The sequence below is a fragment of the Oenanthe melanoleuca genome, chromosome 1A (genome assembly GCF_029582105.1).
Source record: "Oenanthe melanoleuca isolate GR-GAL-2019-014 chromosome 1A, OMel1.0, whole genome shotgun sequence".
Lineage (NCBI taxonomy): Eukaryota > Metazoa > Chordata > Aves > Passeriformes > Muscicapidae > Oenanthe > Oenanthe melanoleuca.
The window spans coordinates 40411-52816 of NC_079334.1; the positions used below are offsets into that span (position 1 = coordinate 40411).

General features: G+C 42.6%; 1 protein-coding gene across 2 annotated transcripts in view; it reads right to left on the reverse strand.

The window, feature by feature from the left end:
* PDE3A (phosphodiesterase 3A) overlaps positions 1-12406 on the reverse strand; it is a 190845-nt gene that overhangs the window by 22023 nt on the left and 156416 nt on the right. For both annotated transcript variants that reach the window (XM_056515200.1, XM_056515195.1), the window contains exons 3-5: positions 7747-8007; positions 5350-5504; positions 2430-2545 (exon numbers count right to left, since the gene is read on the reverse strand). In XM_056515200.1, the coding sequence (XP_056371175.1) occupies positions 2430-2545; positions 5350-5504; positions 7747-8007 (532 nt within the window). The remainder of the gene's footprint in view (positions 1-2429; positions 2546-5349; positions 5505-7746; positions 8008-12406) is intronic.

Sequence of the window (12406 nt, forward strand, 5' to 3'; positions counted from 1 at the left end):
TCCAGAATCTCTGTTTTGATTAAGGGTATTTGTTCAGCAAATGTAGTATGCATTTAGTGTCTTAATTCAATGATTGCAAACAGGAGATAATGCTAGTCTTGAAATCAGAACACTACAGCCTTCAGAGCAATTAAAATGTTATCAGATGGCCATGACACAGGGAAATGGCTTTAAAATACAGAAAAACTGTTTCACATTTATGAATTCATTGAGACATCAGCTTTCCATCCAACAAAAATATGTCTTTAAGAACACTTCACATCCTTTTACTTGCACAGGGGATTGAGTTGGATTATTATCTGTCTTTGAGGTGTATGCTACCAAGCAATATTCATAACTATTAGAGGATGCAATAGATATGGTCATTTTCAACAATTGGAAATAAGTGCTGAGAATTTAAACAGCACTTTTCACAATAATGTCTCTAATCACAGCAAGTTTCTACTGCTGGTAAGGATCCAGTCTCTTGAAATATTTTTTGTTTTGTGTGTTTTTGGTTTTTTTAAGAAAGAAATTTACTAGGGAAGGTAACCACAAATGAATAAAATCACCAGAAAGAAGCAAACCTTTTTTCAACAATCCAACATTCAACCATTTACTGGCAAAAGTGAGAGAAAATGTGTCTTGCTACAGCAAGGATTTTTTCACCATCAATATAGGAATAAAAATACAAAAAAGAATTTTTTAAGTACATCCATGCACTTAGGTCTTCAACAACTTCTTCAAATGTGCAGTGCTGAAGATATAAAATAGTGACTTCAGTGTGATGTGAAACTACATATGAAAACACCTGAGTTTTTGCCAAAATAGGTAGAATTAGCAGTATTTTAAAATCTGAATGTTTTCATGCATAACTAAAGACACATCTTATAAATTAATATATTTACAGATTTAGCTAGATCAACTTCTAGCAATAATAATTGTATATTGCAATTGGGGCTAATACATAAAAGCCTAAATTGTATTAACTAGAGCAACTTGAAAGAATTATTTAGCTGAAACATGAAAACAAATCATAACTAAAAAGATATGATTATAAATAGTCAGGAGTATTGTAATATCAATCTTCTACATAAAACACTGATGCAAAATTTTTACTCCTCTCCACCAGCATCCCTAGGAATTGCTCATGATGGAATGGAGATCTCCCTCATCATGGGGGAGCTCTTGTCTTTGGACAACAGAGGTGATTATTAATACTTTCTGAAAACAGAAATGCTAACTGTAAAACTGTTGTTGTTTTCCACACAATTATGCACCCACTCCTCTCCCTTTCGATTTACTGGGATCATCTCTGAAATCACAAGTCAAATGTTTATTTTTTTCTAAAGCGAATTCCTGGGTACTTGCTACTATGTCTCCATTATTTTCCAGGTTAAATTTTATTCATTTGCCTATGTGCCTATTCCTTTTAAGAAAATACTGTGCTACTTAACTGTGTTTAAACAAAGCAGCTTTGTAGAAGAAAAGATCTTTTGTATGGTTCTCTTCAGTTTGAAAAGGTGACACCATGTGACAGCACTAGAAATGCAAAATAATTGTGCAGCCATATCTGCAAACTCATCTCTGAGCTGGGATTCTCTGACTTTTCCACATGGCCTCAGCCATCTATCAGTTTCTATCTGATAGCTGGGCAGCCAGGATCTCTGACTAATATTATCTCAATAGTATTTGTGTTTGGATCAAAAGCAGGCTGCTATGAAAAAGGAAGGTCTTGTGATAATTTTGAATTGTGAGTTGAAGCATGGGTAAACAGCAGGTTATACTGCATGTGTAGAGAGAGAAGAGCCACATTATTGTGGATTAAAGCTGCTTCATTGCTGTCATAGAACACATTTCATTATCAATTCCAAAGTCATCATCTTAATTTCTTTCAGGAAAGAAATTCTGGAGTAATGTTTATTTAAAAGGCTCTAAAGGCTGAGTGAAAAACCCCATACTTCTCATCTCTAAAAATCAGTAAGAATGACCTGTATTTTCTCAATAGTGAATATAGACCTCGAGTTACAAAGGTTGTGTCTTGGATATGTTTGTATAAGACAAGTGAGCTGCAACTTCCAGATGAAAATGGATTTATGTAGGTTGTGCTTTAGGAAATCTCAGTCAAGCAATATGAACAGACAGTTAATGCCACCAATGTTATGGAAAACACCCTGCTACAGCCAAGGGAATTACAAAAATATAAATCACAATTTAGTATTTCACTTACTGCATCGTGCCACGACCAACTTGTACAGATCAAAAGAGTCAAAAGGGCATGACTAAAATCTATAGTACTTTAACCAACTGTGCTGGGTTTTTTTTAAATAAAAGAAATAACCACATCATATTGATGGAAAAATAATAAAAGCAGCAGGTTGAAGAGAGAAGAGAGGCAGAAGCACCACGGGGAGAGTTCAAGGCTGGCAGAGCTCGGGGTGCCCACTCACCTTGCCGGCTCTGCCTTCTGGCACTCAGGTGGTTGGTGGAGGACACGGCGTAGGAGGTGGAGAAGGACCTGCTCTTGGTGATTGTCATCAGGATGGAGCTGTTCCAGGAGTCAGAGCTGCCAAAGCAGAGCACAAACCAGCAACATTCAACACTGCAAAAAGCCTCATGGCAGGTCTGCAGCAAGGAGTATGTGGCACTGAAACAGCACAAAATCTGCAGAGGGAAACATCTATGGGCTGGCTGAACTGGTGTTCGTGAGACACTCAGAACCAAGTTTCAGCAAAAATATTTACAGTGCAGACAGTCCAAAGCTGGACTTCTCTCAGTGCTGAGGCCAATTTGCCTTATTTACACAGAGATGCCTTCATTATATTGTTCTGACAAAGAGGCTCAAAACTTAAATTTATGTTCTCTTTTAATAAAGAGCCTTAAAAGAGCCAGAAGTGACACAAATTCTCAGCACAAGTGGAAACCCAGCGCCCTGTACTGCTGGTGCCACAGCAGACACACAACACCCCTTGGGGAGCTCCTCAGGAGGATGGGGAGGGCTGGGAGCATCCTGCCTGGCTGTGGCAGGGGTGTGCCCCAGGTGAGATGCCTGCTGCACCCCCAGAACGTCCCTCCCAGGCCCTGGAGGCACTGGGGGCTGTGCTGAAGGAACCCAGGTGCACATGTCTGTGTGTGGGGAACAGAGGTGTGTCCCTACAGCAGCCTGGGCTCATGCCTGCAGCCTCTGGGCTGTAATCCCATGCCAGAAGAGGCCAGAATCTCCTGTACAGGAAGCAGACTGCATTTATAACCATTCTCCTGAATGACACCCATCCAATGTCAGCTCCTTGCCCAGGCCTGTGAGCTCCTGGACAGGTCTGCCAGGCACCCCCATTCCTCCTCACAGCCTCACATCCCAGGGATGAGCTGACACCCAAGGCTGAAGACAGACTCATAAACTAGCTTAGCTCCAGCTGAGTTTGAAAAAACACTTGAAGGAAAAAAAAACAGCCTGAAAGAAAAAAAAGCATGTGACACTGTGCTACATCTAAAAACACCTTGTTTTGGAATAGTAAGTACTACCTACAAAAATACTTGCTGGTTGTCTTCATGGGCCCAAATTCTTATAATTTCTACGGAGTTCAGTGACATGGAGCTGGAAGAATAAAGAATTACTAATCTCAAACTGACAGTTTCAGGGGATGTTTGCAAATATGCGACTATAGAAATCCAGACGTGATGTCCCACATCATGAGGAACAAGTCACACATTTTGTAACTACAGAATCTGCCACAGGGCAGCTCCAGTGGCAGCCTCCCTCCTACCCTTCAACTTATGAACTATTTCCCTCTCTGTGACCAGTGGTGCATTTGAATTTGGTACAGGGGAACTGGCAGATAACCAAGATATATTTTTTTTCTCTTCAGTTCAAAATTCTTGTCCTTGAAAGCAGATCTCTCTTGGTCTGCCAAAATTTTTCAAGCTAGACTTATAGGATTCATTTTCCCCCTTTCTGGAATAGACATTGTTTCCCCTGCTGTGAAAGCAGTAGTGCAAACAGTAGGCTGGGAGGCTTGACAGGGCTATAATTATACAACTGGAGACATTAAACATAGGAAGAATTGATAGCCTGCTTAGCTGGCTCCTCATGCAGAGTTATATAACAGCCACAGGAAAGGACCAACAATAATATTTAATTGCTCTCCTTCTCCCTCTGATTCCCATCTTGGGTTGCTTACACTCTACATGAGTGGGATCAACAGCATAAATCAAATGCACCCCAGGAACCACAGGTCTGTGAGTGAACAATGTTTGCATTTGGTTACAGCTTCCTTGTATTTACTTCTACTGAGACAGATGGGACTTCTCACAAAGGGAACTTTGGCAAACCACGTATTTTTCTTGCATGAGACTTCCAGGGTACTCTGCAGGCTGCCCTGAGCACCTCCACACCCTGTCTGACAGTCTCTGCCACAGCAAAGACTGAGGTGTCTGCAGAAAGGCCAACCTTGGCCTCTTTGGGGCTGCATTCCCCTAAACCATGCAACAGACAACACTGGTCATGTTGGGCTTTCCAAGGCCCTATCTTGTTCTCCACTACCAAATTTTGAATTTCAGAAAAGCATGTGGGTCTTCTGATGTCAGAGCTCTGAACCCTCATCTTGAATTCAGTGCTTTCCTTCTGCTCTTCCTTTCCCCAGGACAAAGCATGTCTCCACTCTTTCATCCACCAGCTCCCAAATGATAGCCCTTGCTGAGCTGGGGAGGGCTCCTGAACTTTATTCTCACAGGGTGGTACCAGAACTCACTGCTCTCCACCTTCCTTTGAAGGCTCTGCTCCTCTCTGACTAGAACAGAAAACTATTCTCGGAGGCAGAAAGGAGGAAATCCTGTTGCAGTGGCATGATGTGTATTACAACTTTTATTACAACCTCTGCAACTTCCCCAAACAAGCTGGCTGCTAGCAGCTGAGCAGACACAGCTCTCTCTCAATTTCATAGGAGGACCATGTGTTTCTCAGGGATCAGACCCCGAGAAGATGGAAAAGTGCTTTATGAGCTGGTTTAATGACACACATCATTAGCTGTGTTCTTAGAAATGGCTGGGTTAATTGCTACAGCTTTTCTGTGGCAATAACCACATAGGCATCCCCTGCATATCAAGAAAACTTTAATCAGATATCTTGCCTTTCTCCCAATTTTACTGGCCAGTTCTGCACTTCATTAGCATAAGTAGATTTTTTAAATTTTTTTTCTACATTTTGGCATAACCTGACAAAAACAGTGCCTCTTTGGCAAATCAGTTCAGAGAAGCATGAAGAAGTAATTCCAACTCGGTCCACAGCCAGGACCCGTGGGTGCAGGACACGACACAGAGCACACAGGACACGACACACAAGGCGCAGGGAGCAGCAGAGGGAGGCAGTGTCACCTGGCCGGAGCCGCCTCGTGCGCTCTGGGGCTGGCGCCGCGGTCCCTCCTCACCGGGGCTGGCTCCAGCGTGGGCAGGCCTGTGGCTGAGGTCGTGGTGGTCCAGGTGGAGGACACTCGTCTCAGCAGCCCTGGGGGCAAACTCCTCCGTAAGCGCTGCGGAGAGACAGTTCCTTGCAGTTTGTACGGGCTGGCAAACCCCCACGCGCGGAAATAAAACCATCCCCACTCGCTCAGCTCCGCCTGGCAACACCCACTGAGGGGCTTCACGTCTGGGCTCTCACAGGTACTGTTCATCCCACACACAGCCAGTGCTTTAAATGCTTGCAGAGTCTGGACCATCCTCCATATGCCAAGTTTAAAAAAAGATTATCTCCACAGCCCCACAACACCTGTGGCCAAAGGTGTTAAACAGGCCAGCGGGGCCACAAAGGTGACTGAAGCACCTGTCATCACAGGGAAGGCTGAGGGGGGACTGGAACTGCTCAGTCTGAAGAAGAGATTGCTCAGGGTGGATCTTACCAGTGCACACAAATCCCTAAAAGGAGGGTGTGAAGAAAAAGGCTCTTGCCAGGGGTGCAGTGACAGGACAAGAGGCAGTGGAGCAAGAACTGAAGTACAAGAAATTTAATTAAAATGCAGGAAAATATTTTTTACTGTGAGGAGGAGTGAACACAGAAGCTGCCCAAAGAAACTAGGAAGTTTGCATTGGAGATACTCAAAATCCAACTGGGACACCCTCCTGAGCAACGTGATCTAGGCTGAGCCCAGAGAAACTTTCCAATGAGCTGAGGGACAGGACTGGCCTAGGAAATCTCCAGATGCATTTTCAACCTCAACTACTCTGTGATTTAAACCGTCATGAATCCTCAGGATCAGAGATTCAAGGCAAGAAGGGCTCTAAGAAAAGTAAGGCAGGGGAGTTCCAACTTTTTTCCCTGCCATGTCTACCCAACCCAAGGATTACACACTGAAATAAAACTTTCATGCTCTGGGATACGATGTCTCAAAAAGCTTAGAGAAAGCATCACTGTTTACAGCGGATTTTTCTTGACCACCCTGAGTTTTTCTTTCACCTGACTCTTTTATTTCTCCATTTCTCCAATTAACAGGTTTTTCAACTTTTTGAAGATAAAGATAATAAAGGATCTTTTTTTTTGATCCAGATTTGCTGTTGCAGATCCTGTAATTTTGTAAGTTGTTTCTCTTTTGAAGTTCTTGTGAAGTGTTTATAGTTAAGAACTAAAATAAATATATCTGCAATGGAGAGCTTGGACTTTGCCAGAAGGTTAAGAAATATGAGATGGAAGACATCTGTGGTTCTGAAGCCCAAAGTTGCAGATAAATATGTTAACACATTATCTCCTTACAGTAAATGCTCAGTGTCAGATGCTTAAGGTGAAGGTCCTAAATCTGCTTTTAGACACTTTAAATAAAGACCTGCAAATTATTTGTTTTACAAACCATAATACATTTAGGTCAGTGAATTCTTCAATCCAATTAGTTCTCTGTAGCATTAACTCATCCCCATCCTTCCTTTCTCTTCTCCTCATAAGGTATCATGCAGCAGCAATCTGGTATCTGTTCCCTGAGCTTGCTCACGTGGTGGCAGTGCTCTTGCACTGAACTCTTCCCCTCAGAGCCTAGACTACAGCCACTACAGATATGGTGGCTAAAATAAGCTGGAACGTGCTTAAAAACCTGTGAACATCCATTTCGTACAGACAGCTGCTAAACAGGCAGATGGGGTGGTAATTATCACCACACTAAACTACAATAAAGGGATCACGAGCACTGCAATTCAGATGCCTGGAAATGCTGGAATGAAAGCTGGCTGTGCCATTTAAACAGTACAAACAAAAAAGCATCCTGCCTATACTGAGTTTTACAAGGGAGGCTGCAGTACAAAAGCATCTTGGCTTCGTTTCAGAAATGAAATGTAAGCCTTGCAGGACAGCTAATTAGCAACAATCCTACAACTCAAACTACTTCAAATCTGATGTGCACTTTCTAGCTGTTCACTTGCTAAGTGTGGGTGGTTAACACCGGTTATTTCCTGCCTGATCCCTGAGCATTCATAAAGCCATTTTTCAAGGCAGTATTATACACATATTTAAGGTTCTGTCTTCTTTTTCTTCTCAAGACAGCTTCCATGAGCTCACAGTATTTGTCAAACTAATGACTGTGATTATATTTTTGTTTGTTTGTGGGGCTTACAACAGTTTGGACTTGATCCAAAGCACCTGAAGGTCATCGATAGAGAATTTTTCATTGGCTTCTGTAGGTTTCACCCTTCCAGTTAAGGGAAGGAAGAAGAGACAGCACCTCACCCCAAAAGCCCAGGGACAGCTGACACAGCCCAGTGGTGTCCCCAGGGGGAGCAGGCTGCAGGGCTCACCTTGGGAATAGCCAGCTTCTCTCCTTTCTCCGGACACTCCTCCGAGTCGGAGCAGGCGTAGTTCTCACTGAAGGACACCAAGGGGTTCACCCTTGGCTTGTGGATGGCCTGGAAGGTTAGCTGGGTGTTGAGCAGGTTGCTCACCGTCCTCAGCGACGTGCACACGTTGGGGGGCAGCGAGGGATCGGCCAGCAGGTCTGTGATGAGCCCGTGGGCCTCCCCCATGACAGCGATATCCACCGTGATGCTGGTGCCAGAGGACTAGAGAAGGGGGAAACAGAGCATGTGAGACAGCAAGTAAACAACCTGCTGGGCACTCCTCAAGCTGGGGGAACCCTCTTCACAGCTTCTGCCAAAGCGGCTGCAGGTGGAAAAATAAGAACATGAAATAATTCTTTAAATACAGGGAACAATGCTGAATAGACCAATCTACAGTCTGCAAAGACTCTGCAATTCTGTCATGTCTGATTTCACAGCTTTCACCATCTGCAGCTGACTTAACCCATCTGAATGAATTGTTCAGGCTCCCTCTGGACACGTGGTCAACTGCCAGGGTCTATCTGCACAAACAATTTTGGAGACATGGTTTAGGAGGGGAGGAGACTCTCTTGAGAGATGCCTGAGTACTAATTACACAGCAACTAACCTAGAACAAGTAATGCTCAGAGCTAGCCTAGATGAATGACATTAATCCCAAGCATATACTGAGATTTGTAAAATATCTCAGTGCAACTAAACTCCAGCATTCTGGTATGGTAGCAGCAACATTCTTCTCCAAGCAAATGCATATTGGGCAGCTATACCAAAACTGAAATGGAGGAAAAGGCAGATTTTTTACACTTGTCAAGTCTGTGAACTGACACCTATATAGTACAATTGCAAAGGTCTGAGGATCTTTAAAGTCTAATAAAGAACAGTGAGACTTGGATGGACACAGAAGTATAACACCTAAAAAGGCAGCAGGCACATGAATTTCAGTGCAGAAGTGACATTTCAGCCTCACTAGCTGGTGCACTAAAACCCACCATCAATTCTGCATGGAAGTGCCAATTCAAGGCACTCCAAGAGGGACCATTTTCCCTTTGTTGTGTCCTTGAGACAAAAGCTCAGTCTTGCTGCTACGGTTTGGGGCTTAGCAGGTGTACGTGCAGTTTCCCAGAGAGACCACTGCAGCACATTTCGTACTAATTTGCTTTCATGTATTTCTTATAAAAAGATAAAATACATAGCTTGCTAAATGGGGAAGTTATACCTGTGCAAGGAGTGCATGAGTTACTTGGAGAGGCAAAGCAGAATTGGTCAGACTGAGGACGAGAGTGATTAAAGCCCCAGCCAGGAATGACTCATCAGTGACAGCATCCCTGGACCTCAAAACACAAAGAGCAGAGTAACACAGCGCTTCGTTCTCAGAAAAGGATTCACAGGCAATAAAAAGTGTTTCTAAGGAAAGTGATATGTTAGTTAAGTTTAGCTAAACCTCTTCCCTCTGTCCTCCCGGTTGCACAATGTGGACACCAGGACCTTGGCAAGGAGATGTTTCACTCCCTGATCCCTTCCCCGTGCCCTCCTTCCTGCTAAGGCTGAGCTAAGCTGCAGGACCAGAGGAGCCTTCCTCACTCCTGCAGCCTCCTCCCACAGTTCTTTCCCATACTGTGAAACAACAGACCAGAAACTGCTTGATCTACTGCAGTGCTGCTTCATCTTACTGAAAAAAACTAATGCCTGCCTTTAACTTAATGGCTCCTCCATTGCATAACATCTCAGGAGTGCATGCAGAAGATTCTGGCAGATGCTAAAGAAAGTTCTCAAATTAAAGGACAAGGCTTGGGATGGGAGTAATTAATTATCTATCTTAACCTCAGCCATAACAAACAGACCAAAAGGGGAATGAGGCAAATACATCACTCAAAGTGCAATAGAAGCCTTGTGTTTTCAGCAAAACTGTGTCATCTACAGCTTGGAATTCTATTAAGCCTGGAGCCTGGACTTGTTGACCACCAATCAGAGACAGAGGTTAACACTTCTAGGAAGTAAATGAGTCTGCCTCAGAGGGCAAAGCAGAGATTCTGTGCAAAGCAGCCAGCCTTGGTCTCTGTGACTAGCACCAAGTGGGGAGAGGCAGGGCCCTTGTCCCAGGTGGGTTTCTGCCACAGGGCTCCCTGTCTGCCTGTGTGTGCTGTGAGCCCTGCCTTAACTCAGACCTGGCAGGTTTGTCCCAGACAGTGCAAGGCTGTGAGTTATGTGAGTCAAGAATTATGAATGGTTCATCTATCTCAGGGTCAGTTTAGAGCACAGTCAGACTAGCCTGGCTAGGTAAAACTATGGGTATTTAAATTATTATTTTCTAAAAATTATTACAAATTGAATGCATGAGAACATTTAAAAATATTTCACTAAAAAAATCAGTAGACAACTGCATATGCTTTGCAGACCATTATTCAGAAAGCAAATGATAACATGTTTCCCTAAAGGGCAAGGAAACCTGGAATTTAGTGTAAATCATGATGATGATGATGTGAAACAAGAGAGTAAACTGGTGGAAATTTGAGACTAGTGTAATTGCATATATGTATAAGTATTGCACATATGCACATGCACATACCTGCACACAGATACATATGCAGGGAGCCTTCTTTCAGTGAAAGTGCACACAAAATCCATGCTCAGTCTTTGAAAGTTGTTTTCTACTAACATGCACAGCCTCTGCATGAACTGGCTTGGATTCCTTCCAAACCCTTCACTCCTTGAAGCTCCAAGGCCGGGAATAGCAGCTTGGACACCATCAGCAATCAACACTAACAAACAACTAATTTGATAAATCAAAACAAAACAACAAGGAGCTAAGATAAGGTGAACTTAATTTCACAATGGTCAGTGTTCATTTACTCATGTATGCCAATAATTGTGAGTGCAGCTCCCTCCCTGGAATTTTGGATAAGACTGGCTTGCCGTTCATTTTGTGACTTCATTCCAGCCCCGATTTCAGCAATGTCATGCAGTGACTAAAACTGAAATGCTCTGGGGCATGAGAATGAGAGAGCAAACAGGCTGGGAACAAAAGCAAAACTAAACAGGCTCATTTCTAACTAAGATAAGAAGAAAAATTAATTCCTTGCAATGCTGAAAAACAGCTGGTTTAGGCCACAGTGCCATCTGGAATTCCTAAGTGGGCCCTTGCTGCATGTTTTGAGGCTTCCTTTTATGTACAGAAATTAAAAAAAAAAAAAAAAAAAAACCCTAAAACACACTGCTGCATTTGCAGGACCAAACCACAAAAGTAGCACGTATAACACAGATAATTTTGTCAGGGCAGGAAACAACTGTGAGGAACACTCTTATATTCAATATAAAAACAGTATTCTGGAAAATTTTAATAATAATTTAGAATTTTTAGATTTGAATCATTTGTTTTGAACTCTGCAATATGACTAGAAAAATTTTCAAAATTTGCATAACCTTCACAGGGCTTTCTATTACAGTCCACAAAATCCCCTTTGTTTTCTTCTGTTAAATTATATTACGCACAAAAGTCTAAGAATAGCTTTTTACTCAGTAGGAGGAAAAACGAGATAAAACTGTGCAGGAAAAAAAACCTTAGGAAAATAGGAATAATAAATTCCTTTAGCCATAAGACCCAATGGATAAATTTAGGTATGAACTGTTCCTGTTGGCTCACCTGTGGAGCAGATTCGACATCCACACATTAACAGATGCCTTACCACAAGAAAAGTCTTCCCCTCCCCATTCATGTTTTGCATAAGATTCCCATCCAGCTTAACTAAAAAACACCACTCTCTCTACAAAAAGGGTGATTATCATGACAACACAAAACCAGCTGAAACTTAAGCAAGGAAAAAAACCCCAAAGCAATTATCAGATACAAACCACAATTCATTGCACACAGCCTCATGTTAGGGAGAAATAAAATCTTCATTTGCTGTGGCTTGTACAAGGGAAAGCAATGAAGGCAGAGATGTTGGCCTTTCACCACACTGCACTCAAGAACACTTTGTAAGCAAAAGAATGGGGGAGGCAAGGAGAAAAAAACAAAAGAGAAGAGGCATCCAGCGTATCTTCAATCTTCACACAATTACGAGCAGCTATAAATCACAATTTGATATGGTTTCCAAGTCACATCATAAACGTTCAGGCCAAGCTGTCTGGAAACAAAATTAAAAGCAAATATAATTCTCCATTATTTTAATGTCCACAGAGCAATTTGAAGGATAAACATCAATTGGCTTCTATGGAAATAATGAATCATTTTAAAGGCGCCACAGACTTAACTACTCCACCTTCCACTGAATTACTAAGGAAAAAAAGCGTGCATGCAATTCTTTCACATTTCACTTTTCTCTATTTAAAGCTCTAGAACCACAGTATTTTTATTTCTCTCTTATTTTGTACTAACACAAGATTTCAGATTTTCCCCTCTCTGGTGAGTGAAGATGATGTTTACGATGCTCTTTCCTTCATTAAGCACAGCATTCCCACTGCTCTCTGGAGGTCAGCCAGCCACAGGCTCTGCCAGGCACCCTCTTTGGTAGGGCTGAAAAGAACATCTTCTTATCTCCTCACACTGGTCAGAGAAAACCTTCCCAAGGCATCTCTGTGCTCCCTGACTTCACTACTCAATCTTTAAAGCAGTCAGAGCCACATA